Here is a 14,399-nt window from a genome sequence, read left to right as displayed (position 1 = left end):
GAGTGTCCCCAGTGTGGGAAGAGCTTCTCCAGGAGCTGTACCTTGACCCAACACCAACAGAGGCACCGGTAAGGGAAGCCCTGTGAGTGCCCCGGGTGTAGGAAGAGCTTCGTGCGCTGCTCCAGCTCCATCCCCCACTGGAGGAGGCACTTTGGGCATGGCCCTGGTCACTCACATTCCCTGTGATCCATGTTGGGAACACACCTGGCTACTTCTCCTTTTGGTTCGACCTTAATGTTTCTCTCTTCTCCATCTCTTTGCACTCCAAAAGCCAAGAGGGATGGATCTGTCACTGTTGCCCGATTGATAAATGACACAAAACTCGGATAAGTTTTGTGGGTGCTTTATTAAGGGCCCGGGGAACTGGGGGACTCACGTCCCAAAGTCCGAGCCCCCAAATTCACGTATGGGTGCTTCCCTCTTATACATGCGATTCACAACAAAGTCTCCAAGAAACAGTTCCCCGTTCCCCTTGCCTGGTCACAGACCCCTAGTGATACATTCCTTGGTTCACAAACAAGATCATTAATCCTCTGCTTATCTTATTCTAAGAGCATCGTATGCTGCCTCCAGACAGGTTAGCATTCTTACTTTCCTGCACTAGTCTAATTATTTATTAAATCCCTAAGACTACCTGCTAGGTTACACACAAACCCAACACACTTTCAACGGCTACAAAACTACTTTTTAACAAACCAGTTCACACACAACTCACTATAATTAAATATTTTGCTAAATTTCATTTCTTTTCCAACATCACTTCAAAAGCACCCAAATCCCAGTGAAAACAGCTCAATCATACCCCAAAAGGGCTCAGTCCCACCTCAAAACAACTCAATGTCATACCAAACTCACTTGATTCCTCAGCCATCTGAGTAAGATGGGGCTGGGAGGAGACTGGGAGAAGTGGGATCTCAATTAGAGCGGTGGGATGGGGATTGTGTGGGGCTGGGTGTGTGGAATGTATTTGATAGCAAATAAAACTCTCAGACTTACTGATTTCTCTCCCGTTCATGCTCAGTCCGTTGCAGTTCTGTTTGCAGAGTGCTACCTCCCAGAGTGTCCCCTCACAGTTGCCGCCTTTTCCCTGCCCCCTTTCCCCTCATGGTTCCCGCCCTTTTTCTGCCCCCCTTTCCCCTCATGGTTCCCACCCTTTCCCTGCCCCCTTTCCCGTCATGGTTCCCACCCTTTCCCTGCCCCCTTTGCCTTAACGGTTTGGCCTTCGGGAACGGGGGGAGGAGGAGGAGGGAGGGAGGCAGAGGCTTAGCGGCCACAGCACAAGAGGAGAGGGAGAATCTCGTGCCTCGGGCGCTCCCCGGAGTTGCCGCAGCCCTGGGAACATCGCCCCCCGTTTTGCAGGTGCCCGGGGAGGAGGAGCGCGGCCCAAATATCCCAGGGGTTGCCTGGGGGGGTTTGGAGGGGTTTGGGGGGATGTTTGGAGCTGGCAGGGCTCCAAAGCCGAGACGCAGATGGCCCTCGGAGGTCACCGGGAGGTGTTTTTGGGGGTCCCGGGGCCGGCAGTATAAGCCCAGTTGGTCCTGCCGTGTGCTTCCAGTTTCCCCGCCACTCCCATTATGAGCCTGGTCACTTCCCCTCACTCCCTGCAGGATCCTGTTCGCTCCCATTGTGAGCCCAGTCCCTCCCAGTGATTCCTATGATGATGCAATTTGATTCCAGCACGGTCCCAGTTCTCCTCAATTTCATCCAGTGTGTTCCCAGTTCTCCCAGTTGGCCCTAGCATAGTCCCAGGCACTCCCAGTATGATCCCATTGTCTCCCAGCAGGGCCCCAGTCTGTCCCACTTGCCCCCAGCGTGTTCCCAGTTCCCCCAGCACACTTCCAGTTGCTCCCAGTGTGGTCCCAGTCACCACACCTATGGTCTCAGACACTCCCAGTATATCCCAGTTGCCCTGAACGTTCTCGTAGTCATTGCCAGGCACTCCCAGCTCCCTCAGTGTGGTTCACTTGTCCCCAGTTTTACCCCAGTTGCTCCCAGTTCCTCTAATTATGTCCCCAGTTGGCTCCCAACATGGGCCTGGAAGCTCCCAGTACCCCTAGTCAGGGTCCAATCACACCCACTCTCATCCCAGTATGAGTGTAGCCACTCCCAGTCTAATCCCAGTCACTTGCAGTCTAATCCCAGTTGCCCCCAGACACTCCCAATATGATTCCAGTGCCCCCAGTGTAATCCCAGTTGCTCCCTGTAAGTGCCAGCATGACCCCAGTAGCCTCCAGTATGATCCCAGTGACTCTCTGTCTCTCCTAGTTTATCCCAGTTGCTTCCAGCTTGTTCCAGTCACTCCTACTTCTTCCCTGTTGCTTTCAGTGTCATTCCAGTTGCTCCCAGTCAATTCCAGCATGATTCCAGTCAGCCTCAGTGATCCCAGTTGGTCCCAGCATGGGTCCAGCTGTTCCCAGTGTGCTTCCATCACTCCCCTATGGTTACAGTCACTCCCAGTATGGTCCCAGTTGAACCCAGTTGTCCCTGCAGGGGACAGTCCCAGTCACTCCCCATATGATCCCAGTCCCTCCCAGCATGGTCTCACTCACTCCCAGTTACCCCCAGTGTGGTCCCAGTTGTCCCCATCATGGTCCCAGTTGTTCCCCGTGTGGTTCCAGTCATCTCAGTATGGTTACAAGTTGAGAGTTTTTTGCAGATTGAGGAGTTCCTGCTAGACAAGGGCGATATTCAGCCGATGCACAATCCAGCCTGCTTGTACTAATGGACAATAGACTCGTTCACAAACAATGAATAATGGACATATTCAGAAATGGGGTCGGTATATCCTTGAAAGAGATACAACAAGAAGAGTCATCAGGACTCAGCAGGTTTGTCAGTGAGCTTGGGAAAGTAAGAAAAAAGTGAGCCATGGGTGGGCCAGACAACCACAGCAAGACGCATGAAAAATCAGGTGATCCAATCAGCATTCTAATTTAGACTTGGGAACAGCTAGGATTAACCAATCATGTATTAGCTAGAGATGCGTGGACAGTGGAGATTTATTATAAATATAGTCTTGTTAGGGATAATAAATTTGGCTTCACTGGATCATGTTGGTCATGGTGTGATGTCCCTGAACCTCCGTACCCCGCATCCTGCCTTCCTTTGTCTGATCCTTTTCCCTTCCAGGGTCTCTCTTTACCTGTGGCAGCTCCCAGCCAAAGACCCTCCCCTGGTTTGTTTTTTTTTTTTTTTCCCTTCCCAATCCAGGTGCTCAAACAGCCCTGGATGAAGTTATGGAGGCTGGCAGTGAAATGTCTTTGTAAGATCTTGCTGGACTGGTGTCTTGGCCCCTTCAGAATTTGGCCTTGAAGGGCAGGACCATCTTTTCCTTGCTGGCAGCTGGAATTGCAGTGTGTGCCAGAGATGTCAGAGGGCAATTGCTGAGGCTGCCAGGGCACTGCTCCTGCCATGCCTGCCAGGGGAGATGTGCAGGGCAGGGTCAGGCTCCAGCAGCTGGCTGGGCTCCCTGAGCAGACAGCAAAGGCGGCTTTGCTGCACATTCTGCAGCTGGGGGCAGAGGGAAGAAGGGCAGGGAGTCCCTGACAGAATGCTGGAATGCTTGTGGCTGGAAGGAACCTGCCCATGGTTCCATCCAGGCTTAAGGTACCATGAGGGAGAGGTGCCTCTGCCCCAGTGAAGGCACAAATGAGACCATAGGAGAACAAAACCAGATTGTTTTGTTCATGGATTTTACTGAACAAGAAATGGGAACTAGGGAGATCGAAGTGCGTAAGAGGTCTTGGAGAGAGAGAGCTCAGAAGATGATCAGTTAGAAGTAGATACTTTTTAAGGTCCTTTCCTGCATTCTGGGATTCTAGAAGATGTGTAGATGCGCATTTTGATTTAATATTCTTTGTCTTATTATTTCTTCTTCTTTCTCTTCTTCTTACTCTTCTTCTTCTTCCCCTACTTCTTCATAATTGCTACTAGTATTCTTTGTTCTTCTTTAAAATATTCTTCTTCTTCTTCAAATGAATCTGATTCACTTGTTATGCTGACTTTCTATGTCATTCTTATTGTTTTAATATTCTTATATTAATGACTAGTTTTTAATCTTCCTCTTCATCTTCTTGTTCCTATTCTCATTCTTATTATTCTTACTAATGTAATACTACTATTTCTTCTGCTTCATCTTCTTATTCCTATTCTTTTTCTTTTAAATTTTTTAAAATACTTTTTGTGTAAGTTTTTTGGTTTTTTGTTTGTTTTATTTTATTTTTATTTTTTTTTACTTCTACTATTTCTTAAACTCAACTTTAATTTGTTTTGGAGGAATGGTATGAGTCCAAGTCCTGCAGTCACATCCACGGAGCAACAGCTCCCATCTGTGCCCATTCTTCAGGGGTACAATCCCAAAGGACCAGCACGGAATCCTTTCACGATGAGAGGAAATGGCCTTTGATGGCACCAGGGGAGGTTCGGATTCAATATCAGAAGGAATTTTTCTCTGACAGAGGGGTGAGGCATTGGAAGAAGTTGCCCAGGGAGGCAGTGGAGTCACTGTCTCTGAGGCATTGAGGAGTTGTGCAGATGTGGCCCTTGGGGACGTGGTTTTGTGGTGATGGTGTGCCGGTGGCACTGGGTGAGCGTCAGGGTCTCTTCCCACCTCGATGACTCTGAGATTCCCTGCTGAGTGCTCTGGCACCAATCGTGTCCCACGCGTGCTGTTTAGGGCTGGCCCAGCAGTGACTGTGGGTGCTGGGGAGATGCTCCAGGCTGGCCGGGGCAGCTGAGGCTGTGGGGCCGTGTCCAGGCCGAGGCCGCCCGTGTGGCTCCCTGGGGCCCCGCGCAGGGAGCAGCCGCCATCGGCCGGCCCGGACTGGGCAGGGCCATGGGCGCTGCTCCTGCAGCTGCCGCATCAGGCAGGGCCAGCAGAGCAGTGCCCACAGTGCCCGCAGCGCCCGCCTGAGGCAGCCGGGCCATTTGCTCGGGGCAGCCGCTGCTGCCTGCGGGCCTGCGCTCCCGCTGGCCAGCTGAGGCGCCGCCAGGGCTCTGCAGGGCAGGCCCCGGGCTCTGTGGCCCTGCCTTGGGCCCCTGCTGGCCCACGGAGCCTTTGCTGCACAGGGAGGGAAGCGAGGCACACAGGGACTCTGCTGACTGCCCCTCAACCCAGCCCTCCTGAGGGATGGGCAGTGGCAGCCCATCTGCCACAAGATCTGCCAGCTTTTGGGCCCTGCCTTCTCCTTCGGACAGCTCCTGGACATAGACTTCATCCCAGTTTTCAGCCTCCTCCTCCTCCCACAGCAAGGGAGTGGGCCCGAAGCTGAAGATGCTGTTACCTGCACAGCAGTCCTGTGGCAGGTCTGTGCTGCTGCTGTCTTCTTCCGTGGAATCATCTCGGAGTTCTCTGAGCTCTGTTTTGCTGCAGTCTTCCCAGCTGGAGAGGTCTTGGGAGCTGCTGAACTCTCCTTGGGACAGCTCTGGCTCTGCCTCACCTTGGCACTCTTGGCAAAGCTCAGTCTGGCTGTAGGATTCCCAGTCTTCATCATTGCCAGCTGAGGTGCCCTCCTCACTCTCCTTCTCTGCCAGCACTGAGCCCTGCTCTGCCTCTTTCTGCTGCTCACTGGGGGTTTGGGCTCCCAGTGGGCTGGGTGAGGGGCTGGGGGGCAGCAGGGACTGTCTGGAGCAGGCACTGGGCTCTGTCCCTGCTGATGGCACCTCCTCCCTGGGGGCAGGACAATGTGCCTGCTTCTCCCAGCTGTTCGCACTTCCTTCCCCTTGCTGGCTCAGCTTTGGCTCAGTCCCCTCCTTTTCCATTGGGGGCAGCTCCTGGACTGTTGCCCTTTGTTGCCCCTGCTAGGGCTGTTGCTGTGCCCCCTCTCCCCACAGCACCCTCACAGCCACCTTCCACTGGTGCAGCTCGTGGGCACTCCTTGCTCTGCGTGGGGACGCTTCCTTGGCTGCCATTGCTGGCACCGACTGGGAGAATTCACAGCTTGTCGCCTCTTCCCTCAGGCCAAGCTCTCGGGCCCCAACATCTCCCCACTTGTTATCTCTGCCAGGTTTCTTTTCTTCTTCCATGATGACAAAGGGTGTCTCCTCCTCCTCCTCAGTGTCTGACCATGGCCAGGCTGAGGCACCCACTGCCCCCACCAAGTGCCCGCTGAGGGCCTGGTCTTGCCCCCAGCTGGGCAGGGGGCTGGGTGACTGGAAGGAGTTGAGCTTTGTCTTGCAAAGGGAATTTTGGGGCATCAAGGGTGGCTTTGGTGTTACAAACTGAATGTAAAAATCCCCTGAGCAGTCACTGGCAGGTCAGGTCTGTGAGCACTGTGTGGTTTATGTGCAGGAACACGGGGCAGAGGCAGCAATGAAACAAGGCACAGCACCACACCTGGATTACCTGACCTCTTACCTGCCTCAAAACTGCACAGGCTCAGCTCCAAGCACCTCATTTTGAGAGTGATGTGTAGTTTTCACAGACCTCAGCCTAAGAACTCATGGGCAAAATTCTACTTATGCCCTACACAACTTCTAATTAAAACAGCAGGTACAAATCAACATGAAATTGAATCCTTTAATGGATGCTTTTCCCTTTTCTCTTCCATTTAAAATCGCCCTAACAAGCCTGATTCAATGTGCAAGCGGAATGTATCCTCCAGTGAAAATTCAAATTTAAGTCACTGCAATTTTACATGTGAATATTTTTTCTTCTAGCCCCTATACAGCATGAAGCTGGAAGTGCCAGCTGCAGAGGACACTGACTTCCAGTGACACGCAGGAAAAAAAAACCCCCAAACCCCTAACATTTAATTATCCTGTCTTTTACCAGGTGCTGAACCTCATCTCCAACACCTGGAAAATTTAGTATTTTCCTTTTCATCCCAAATCCACCTTCTTCTCCCACAGCTGTCAGGGCCCTGACTGCACTAATTGTGTGACCAGTCTCAGCTGTGGCTTCCACTCACACTCTTGGACAGGGACTTTATCTAGCCTTGGGGTTTAAATAGAACCATAGAATGGTTTGGGTTTGCAGGGATCTTAAGTTCATCCAGTTTTAACTCTCTGCCATGGTCAGGGACACCTTCCTGCTCCAAGCCCCATCCAGCCTGACCTTGGATGCTTCCAGGGATCCAGGGGCAGCCACAGCTTCTCTGGGCACACTTTGCCAGGGCCTCACCACTCTCACAGGAAAGAATTAATTCTCAATATCCAGTCTAAATCTGCCCTTTTTTAGTTTGAAGCCATTCCCCTGTGTCCTGTCACTGCAAGCCCTTGTCCAAAGTCCCTCTCCAGCTCTCTCTTGGAGCTCCTTTAAGCACTGGAAGGAATAATAAGGTGTCCCTGGAGCCTCCTCTTCTCCGGCTGAACACTGATCTCTCCCAGCCTGTCTGCCCAGCAGAGATGTTCCAACCCCTGAGCCTCTTTGTGGCCCTCCTCTGAACCTACCTGACCATGTCCTTCTCCTGCTGGGATGACAGAGGTGACTCGTGGGTGTCTTTGCTGCTAATTCTGTTCCTGAACTGCTGTTTGGGTTTCCTGGGCTGACGTTGTGTCCATGTCTTTGCCGGATGGTCACTGGACCATGTCCTGTTGGTGAGCTCTTTACCTGGCTGGTGTTGTGGCCACCCTCAGCTCCCAAATTCCTTTTCCTGAGGGACAACAGCAAGAGCTGGATGAGGCTGGGCAGAGCCACTAAGTCCCTGTGCACTCAGGACACCAGTAATGTTTTGTTCTACAGCATTTCCCCCCCCAGACAGTGTCTGCTGTCAGCACTATTTGCTTTAATCAAAAAATAAATACATTTCAGCGTGGCTCATGATGCTAAATGAAAACAACAGGGGGCTAATGAGCATTGTGAACAAGGCATTAACATGGCAGTCAGAGGTTTCCACAAGAAGCTGCATCCTTCTTCCAACACCATGTATACACAACTGTGTATACAGTTGGGACCTCATCTGTTGACTTTAATTCAGGGAATAAATAGATTTAGATGTCTAACTTTGGTTTATCTTTGTAGCAAATTATGCATTGTGTTACACTTACTAATAAGGAACAAAACTGCCAGCTCTGTTTGTGCCACTGTTCAGGGGTCATTCTTACTCTTCAGTGAACACATTTACCACATCTAATATTCAAAACTGTGTTAGCACATTTAATATTCATGATTTTGGGGTAAAAGTTAAAGTGTAACTCTCCCAGTAAGTGTTGTGGGAGGCTTGGGCCAGTGTCAATCTGTAAAAGGAGGGTGGCTGTGGCCCTGCTCTGGCAATGGCACTTCTGAACACACCCACACAGGCCGTCCGTGAGTTATGTGTGTCCCCAAGGCTGAAATAACACGTGCAGGCCAAAACTTTCCGAATCCCTTTTCCAAATTTATTTTTTACCTCTTCTCCTTGAAAATCTAAAAACCTGGAACAGCCTTGGCTATCCCGTGGGCTCGTTAGAGCGGCTACCATCGCTGCTGGTGCGGTACCGTGAGGGAGAACCCCACGGCCCAGTGGCACCAGCCCCGCCGAAACGGGCGAACGGGAAAAACCCAGGAAGAGGAAGCCACGTAGGGGACAGGGAGGCACAAGGAAAGACAGGGAGGGAAGGAGGCGTTCCCGCCCGCCCCGTCCCTCCCCTCAGCCCGGCCGCCATTTCGGGAGCTCTGCGCGGGCGCGCGGCGCCCCCTGGCGGCCCCACAGCCGTCCCGTCCCGTCCCGGCGGCCATGCAGTCTGCGTTCGTCACCGTGGGCACCACCAGCTTCGATGAGCTGATCGCCACGGCCCGCTCGCCGCCCGCGCTGCAGGTCAGCCGGCCGAGACACCGACACCGGCCTGCCCTCCCGGGGCTGGCGCCTGTGCGCCGCGGGCTGCCCCGCCCTCCCTGCCGCGTGACGCGGTGCCGGGCTGCCTGAGGGCGTCGGAGCGGTTCGTGGGTGCCCGGCGGAGAAGCATGAAGTGTTGCTGGAGGAAGGGGAGGGACGGCCTGTGGGACGGGGAGGGGGCAGTGATACCGGGGCCGTCGGGAGCTGGGCAGAGCCCTCACACAGCCTCTCTATCCCCGCCTCATCCCCGTCGTTCCACCTCCGTCATCCCCCCCTTCTTCTCCATCTCTCTCTCCATCCCCCCTCCCCACCATCTTCTCCGCCCCCGTTATTGCCTCCATTCCCCGGTGCCGTGCCCGCAGGCGCTGCAGAGCCGCGGGGACCAGAAGCTGGTGCTGTAGGCGGGCCGGGGCTCGCTGCCGCTGCCGCAGCCAGCAGCAGCCCGGCCGTGGCGGTGGAAGCGTTCCGGTTCAAGGACTCGCTGGCTGAGGAGCTGCAGAGCGCAGACCTGGTCATCAGCCACGCAGGTACAGCCCGGCTGCTTGCTGCTTCTGGGGCTGCGGGAGCTCCGTGGGATGAGGTCTCTCCATCCCGGGGTGAGCTGGCTGGGAGTGCTGAGCTCCACAGCTGGGTTGTTCAAGAGGCTCCCCTCTTTCAGCAGTGAGTAGGCGGATATTTGATTTCTCACCATGTTTTCTGTTCCTCTCGTAGGTGCTGGTAGCTGCCTGGAGACTCTAGAGAAAGGAAAACCACTAATAGTAGTAATAAATGACAAGCTGATGAACAACCATCAGCTTGAGCTGGCCAAACAGCTGCACAGAGATGGCTGTGTCCTCTACTGTAACTGCAGGTATGGAGCTGCTGGGGCTGTTCCTGCTGGGCAACAGCGTTCAGCATTCACGGCAGCACCTGGGGACTTCCCCCCCCAAAAAAAAATTCTGGATCAAAGGGACCCCACAAAAAAATCCCGGTTCAAAAAAAGTCCCAGATGCGCCCCAAAAATTCGTAAAAAATCAAAAAAGCCCTAAATCCCCCCAAAATTAATGGGGAAAAAGTGGGACCCCAAAAATTGGGGAGGGGGCAGCAGCACCTGGGGACCCCCCTCACCTGCCCCAGGTGAGCTTTACCTGCCCCAGGTGTGTCTCACCTGCCCCAGGTGAGCTTTACCTGCCCAGCTGAGCTTTACCTGCCCAGCTGAGCTTTACCTGCCCAGGTGAGCTCACCTCTTCGACAAGCGCCGCCATCCTCTGCTTAGCCTTGCTCAGCCGCTCCCTGAGGGCTCCCTCTGGGCTCAGGCTCTCGCTGCACTCGGCCATGGCGGCCCCGTGCTCGGCCTGGGGACATTGGGGAGAGCGAGAAAAAATGGGAGAAAATTCGGGAAAACCGGTGGAAAATTTGGGAAAAAACTGGGAAAAAAAATTGGGTGAAAAATGGTGAAAAAACGGGGAAAGAATGGTGGAAAAGTGGGAAAAAATGGGATTGGGGGCATTGGGGACAGTCAGGGGGATTGAGGACATTGGGCATAGTGAGAAATAATGGGAAACATTGGGAAAAAATGGGTGGAAAAATGGAAAAAATTGGATTGCGGACATTGGGCAGAAATGGGAGAAAAAAGGGGAAAAAATGGGAGACAAAAGGGGGGAAAATGGGAGAAAAAAGTGGGGAAATGGTGAAAAATTGGGAAAAAATGGGATTGGGGACATTGGGCAAAAATGGTGAAGAAAGGGAAAAAATGGTGGAAATTTGGGAAAAAATAGAATTGGGGACATTGGGGCCATTTTGGGGCAATTGAGGCCATTTTGGGCCATTTTGGAGCCATTTGGGGACATTGAAGCTATTTTAGGACATTGGGGACCTTGAGGACATCGGGAAAAAATGGGATCGGGGTCACTGGGGACACTGACAGGATTGAGGACATTGAGGCCCCTGTTATTCCCGCATTATTCCCGCATTCTTTCTCAGTTCTTTCCCTGTTGTTCCCCCTATATTCCCCCATTACTCCCCTGTTGTTCCCCCATTATTTCCCCATTTCTCATCCCCATTGTTCCCCTGTTATTCCCCCGTTATTCCCCCATTATCCCTCCATTATTCCCCTGTTATTTCCCCCATTATCCCCCCGTTATTCCCCCATATTCCCCCTATTATTTCCCCCAATATTCCCCATTTATCCCCCATTATTTCCCCCATTATTCCCTCGTTATTCCCCCATTATTCTCCATTATTCCCGTTATTCCCCATTATTTCCCCCATTATCCCCCCGTTATTTCCCCCATTATTCCCCTATTATTCCCCCATTATTCCCTCACTATTCCCCTGTTATTTCCCCCCTTATTCCCCCATTATCCCCGTTATTTCCATTATTCCCCATTATCCCCCCATTATTCCCGTTATTTCCCTCTTTATTCTCCCCATTATTTACCTGTTATTCTGCCATTATTACCCCAATCTTTCCCTGTTTTTCCCCCTATATTACCCCATTATTTCCCTGTTATTCCTCCATTATTTCCCCCATCATTTCCCATTTCCTCTCCCCATCATTCCCCGGTTACTCCCGGTTAATCCCAGTGCCGTTCCAGTACCTGGAGTCCATTTTATTCTATTTTATTGTATTTTCTTGTATTTTACTTAATATAATTTAATTTTATTGTATTTTACTTATATAAATATATTTATTTATCCTTTTTATTTATATAAGTATAAATATAAATGTAAATATACGGATTTTATACATAAATATAAAAATATGCCTATAAATGCACCTATAAAATAGAAATATAAGTATGCCTATAAATATAAATTTATACTTTATTAATATAGAACAGTACTTAAAAATATTTATATGAAAATCCCAATAATAAAAAATAAAAATAAATCTCAATTTCCATTTTTTTATCCATCAACTTCCCTCTTTACGCTTTGATTACTTAACCTTTATTTACTCTTTTTATCTCTAAATTTGATTGCTTTTTATCTGTAAACTTTGATTTCTGAGATTTATTTTTCAACTTCATTTTATGGTTTTTATCTCTAAATTTGATTTTTGGGCTAGATTTGTAAACTTTGATTTATTCCTTTTACTTCTAAACTTTGAATTATTCTTCTAACTTTAATTTATTCCTTTTATCCCTAAATTTTGATTTACAGACATTGTCGTTAATTTTAATTTATTAATTTTATCTCTAAATTTGATTTCTGATTTTTTTTCTCCAATCTTTGATTTTTACATTTTATTTTTCAACTTTGATTTTGGAATTTTATCTCTCAATTTTAATTTACAGATTTATTTTTTCCCCAACCTTTGATTTATTCTTTTTATCTTTGATTTATTCTTTTTATCATTAACCTTTGATGTATTATTTTTATTTCTGAACTCTGACTTTTTATTTCATATTTATCCTTTGATTTCTGGATTTGATTTCTGCTTTTTTCTCCTTCCCTTTTCTACTCAAAGTCCCAGGAATTTTTTCCCTCCCCCATAAAATTTCTGGGATTGACTTCTCTGAATATTCCCTGAAAACTCCCTGAAATTTCCATAATTTTTCAACCCTGAAATCCCTGAACTTCCCTCAAATCTCAGCCCAAAATTCATCAGAAAATTACCCAAAACCCAACCCCAAAATTCTCTGAAAATTCCCAGAAATTCCCCCAAATTTCCAGCCCCAAAATTCCCGGGATTTCCCAGAAATTCCCAACCCCAAAATTCTGTGAATTTCCCCCAAATCCTTGTCCTGGAATTCCCTGAAATTCCCATAATTTTGAACCCTTAAATTCTATCAATTTCCAGCCCTGAAATTCCCCCAAATCCCAACCCAGAAATTCCCTGAAATTCCTTGGAATTCCTCAGACTCTCAGCCCTGAAATTTTCTAAAATTTCCTGGAATTCTCAACCATGGAACTTCCTGAAATTCCCCAAAATTCCCCCAATTCCCAGCCCTGAAATTCTCCCAATGCCCAACTCCAAAATTCCCTGGAATTCCCCCAAATCCCAGCCCTAAAATTCCCTGGATTTCCCAGAAATTCCCAACTCTAAAATTATCTGAATTTCCCCCAAATCCTTGTCCTGGAATTTCCTGGAATTCCCTGAAATTCCCCCAAATCCCAGCCCTAAAATTCCCTGGATTTCCCAGAAATTCCCAACTCTAAAATTATCTGAATTTCCCCCAAATCCTTGTCCTGGAATTTCCTGGAATTCCCTGAAATTCCCCCAAATCCCAGCCCTAAAATTCCCTGGATTTCCCAGAAATTCCCAACTCTAAAATTATCTGAATTTCCCCCAAATCCTTGTCCTGGAATTTCCTGGAATTCTCTGAAATTCCCCCAAGCCCCAATCCCAAAATTCCCAGTCCTGAAATTCCCTAAAACCCTGAAATACCCATAATTTTGAACCCTGAAATTCCCCCAAATCTCAGCTCTAAAATTTCCTGAAATTTCCCCAATTCCAAGCCTGGAAATCCCTGAAAATTCCTGAAATTCCCTGGAAATCCCAGCCCTGAAATTCCTCTAATTCCCAACCCTGAAATTTCCCAAAATTCCCCCAAATCCCAGTCCTGACATTCCCTGGAATTCCCCCAGATCCCAATGCAAAAATTCCCAGAAAATTCCCAGCCCAGAAATTCCCCCAAATCCCAGCCCTGAAATTCCCTGAAATTTCCCCAAATCACAACCCCAAAATACCCTGAAAATTCCCTGGAATTCCTCTAATTTCCAACCCTGAAATCCCTGAAGAATCCCCGAAAAATCCCCCAAATCCCAACCCTGAAATTCCGCAAAATTCCTCACATTTCCCCACCCTGGAATGCCCTGGAATTTCCCCAAATCCCAGCCTTGAAATTCCCTGGAATTTGCCCAATTCCCTGCCCTGAAATCCCCAGAAATTCCCCCAAATCCCAGCCCTGGAATTCCCCAAAATTCCTGGAAAATCCCAGCCCTGAAATTCTTTGGAATTCCCTGGAATTTCCCCAAATCCCAATCCCAAATTTCCCCAAAATTCCCCCAAATTCCCCCATATCCCACCCCTGACTCCCTAAAATTCCATGAAAATCCCTGAAATTCCCATCATTTCCAGTCCTGAAATTCCCCAAAAATTCCAGCCCTAAAATCACTCAAAATCCCCTAAATCTCACCTAGAAAATTCCCCTCAATCCCCCAATTGTCAACTCCAAATCCCCCAAATCCCAGCCCAAAAATTCCCCCAAATCCCCTGAATTTCCAGTCCCAAATCCCCCAATTCCCACTTCCAAAATTCCCTGAAATTCCCCCAAAATCCCACAAATCCCCCAAATTCCACCCCCAAAATTCCCAAATCCCGGCGCCAAAATCTCCCAAATTCCTCCCAATTCCCACCCTCAAAATTCTCTGAAATCCCCCCAAATCCCAGCCCTAAAATTCCCCCAAATTTCCCCCAAATCCTCCTGAATTTCCCCAAATTCCCCCCAAAATTCCCAAAAAATGACCCTATTTTCCCCAATTCTTGACCGCAAAATCCTCCCAAATGTCTCCCAAAATCCCCTCACAAATTCCCCTAAAAATTCAACTAAAATCCCCCCAAATTCTCCCCTTGATTCGCCTAAAAATTCCCCCCCAAAATTCACAAAAATGCCCCCAATTCCTGATTCCCAGATTTCCCTAAATTCCCCCCAAAATTCT

At 49.3% G+C, this 14,399-nt stretch overlaps 1 protein-coding gene across 1 annotated transcript in view; it reads left to right on the top strand.

Annotated features, from left to right (window-relative positions):
• Positions 1 to 8,591: 8,591 nt before the first annotated feature.
• The window catches only part of LOC131092394 (UDP-N-acetylglucosamine transferase subunit ALG13 homolog), a 41,105-nt gene continuing 35,297 nt past the window's right edge, over positions 8,592 to 14,399 (top strand). Inside the window, 4 exon segments of the mRNA XM_058039076.1 lie at positions 8,592 to 8,735; positions 9,116 to 9,185; positions 9,188 to 9,280; positions 9,465 to 9,603. Coding sequence (XP_057895059.1) covers positions 8,655 to 8,735; positions 9,116 to 9,185; positions 9,188 to 9,280; positions 9,465 to 9,603 — 383 coding nt within the window. The 5' untranslated portion in view covers positions 8,592 to 8,654.

The sequence above is a fragment of the Melospiza georgiana genome, chromosome 21 (assembly GCF_028018845.1).
Source record: "Melospiza georgiana isolate bMelGeo1 chromosome 21, bMelGeo1.pri, whole genome shotgun sequence".
NCBI lineage: Eukaryota > Metazoa > Chordata > Aves > Passeriformes > Passerellidae > Melospiza > Melospiza georgiana.
This window is presented reverse-complemented; position numbering and strand designations above follow the sequence as displayed.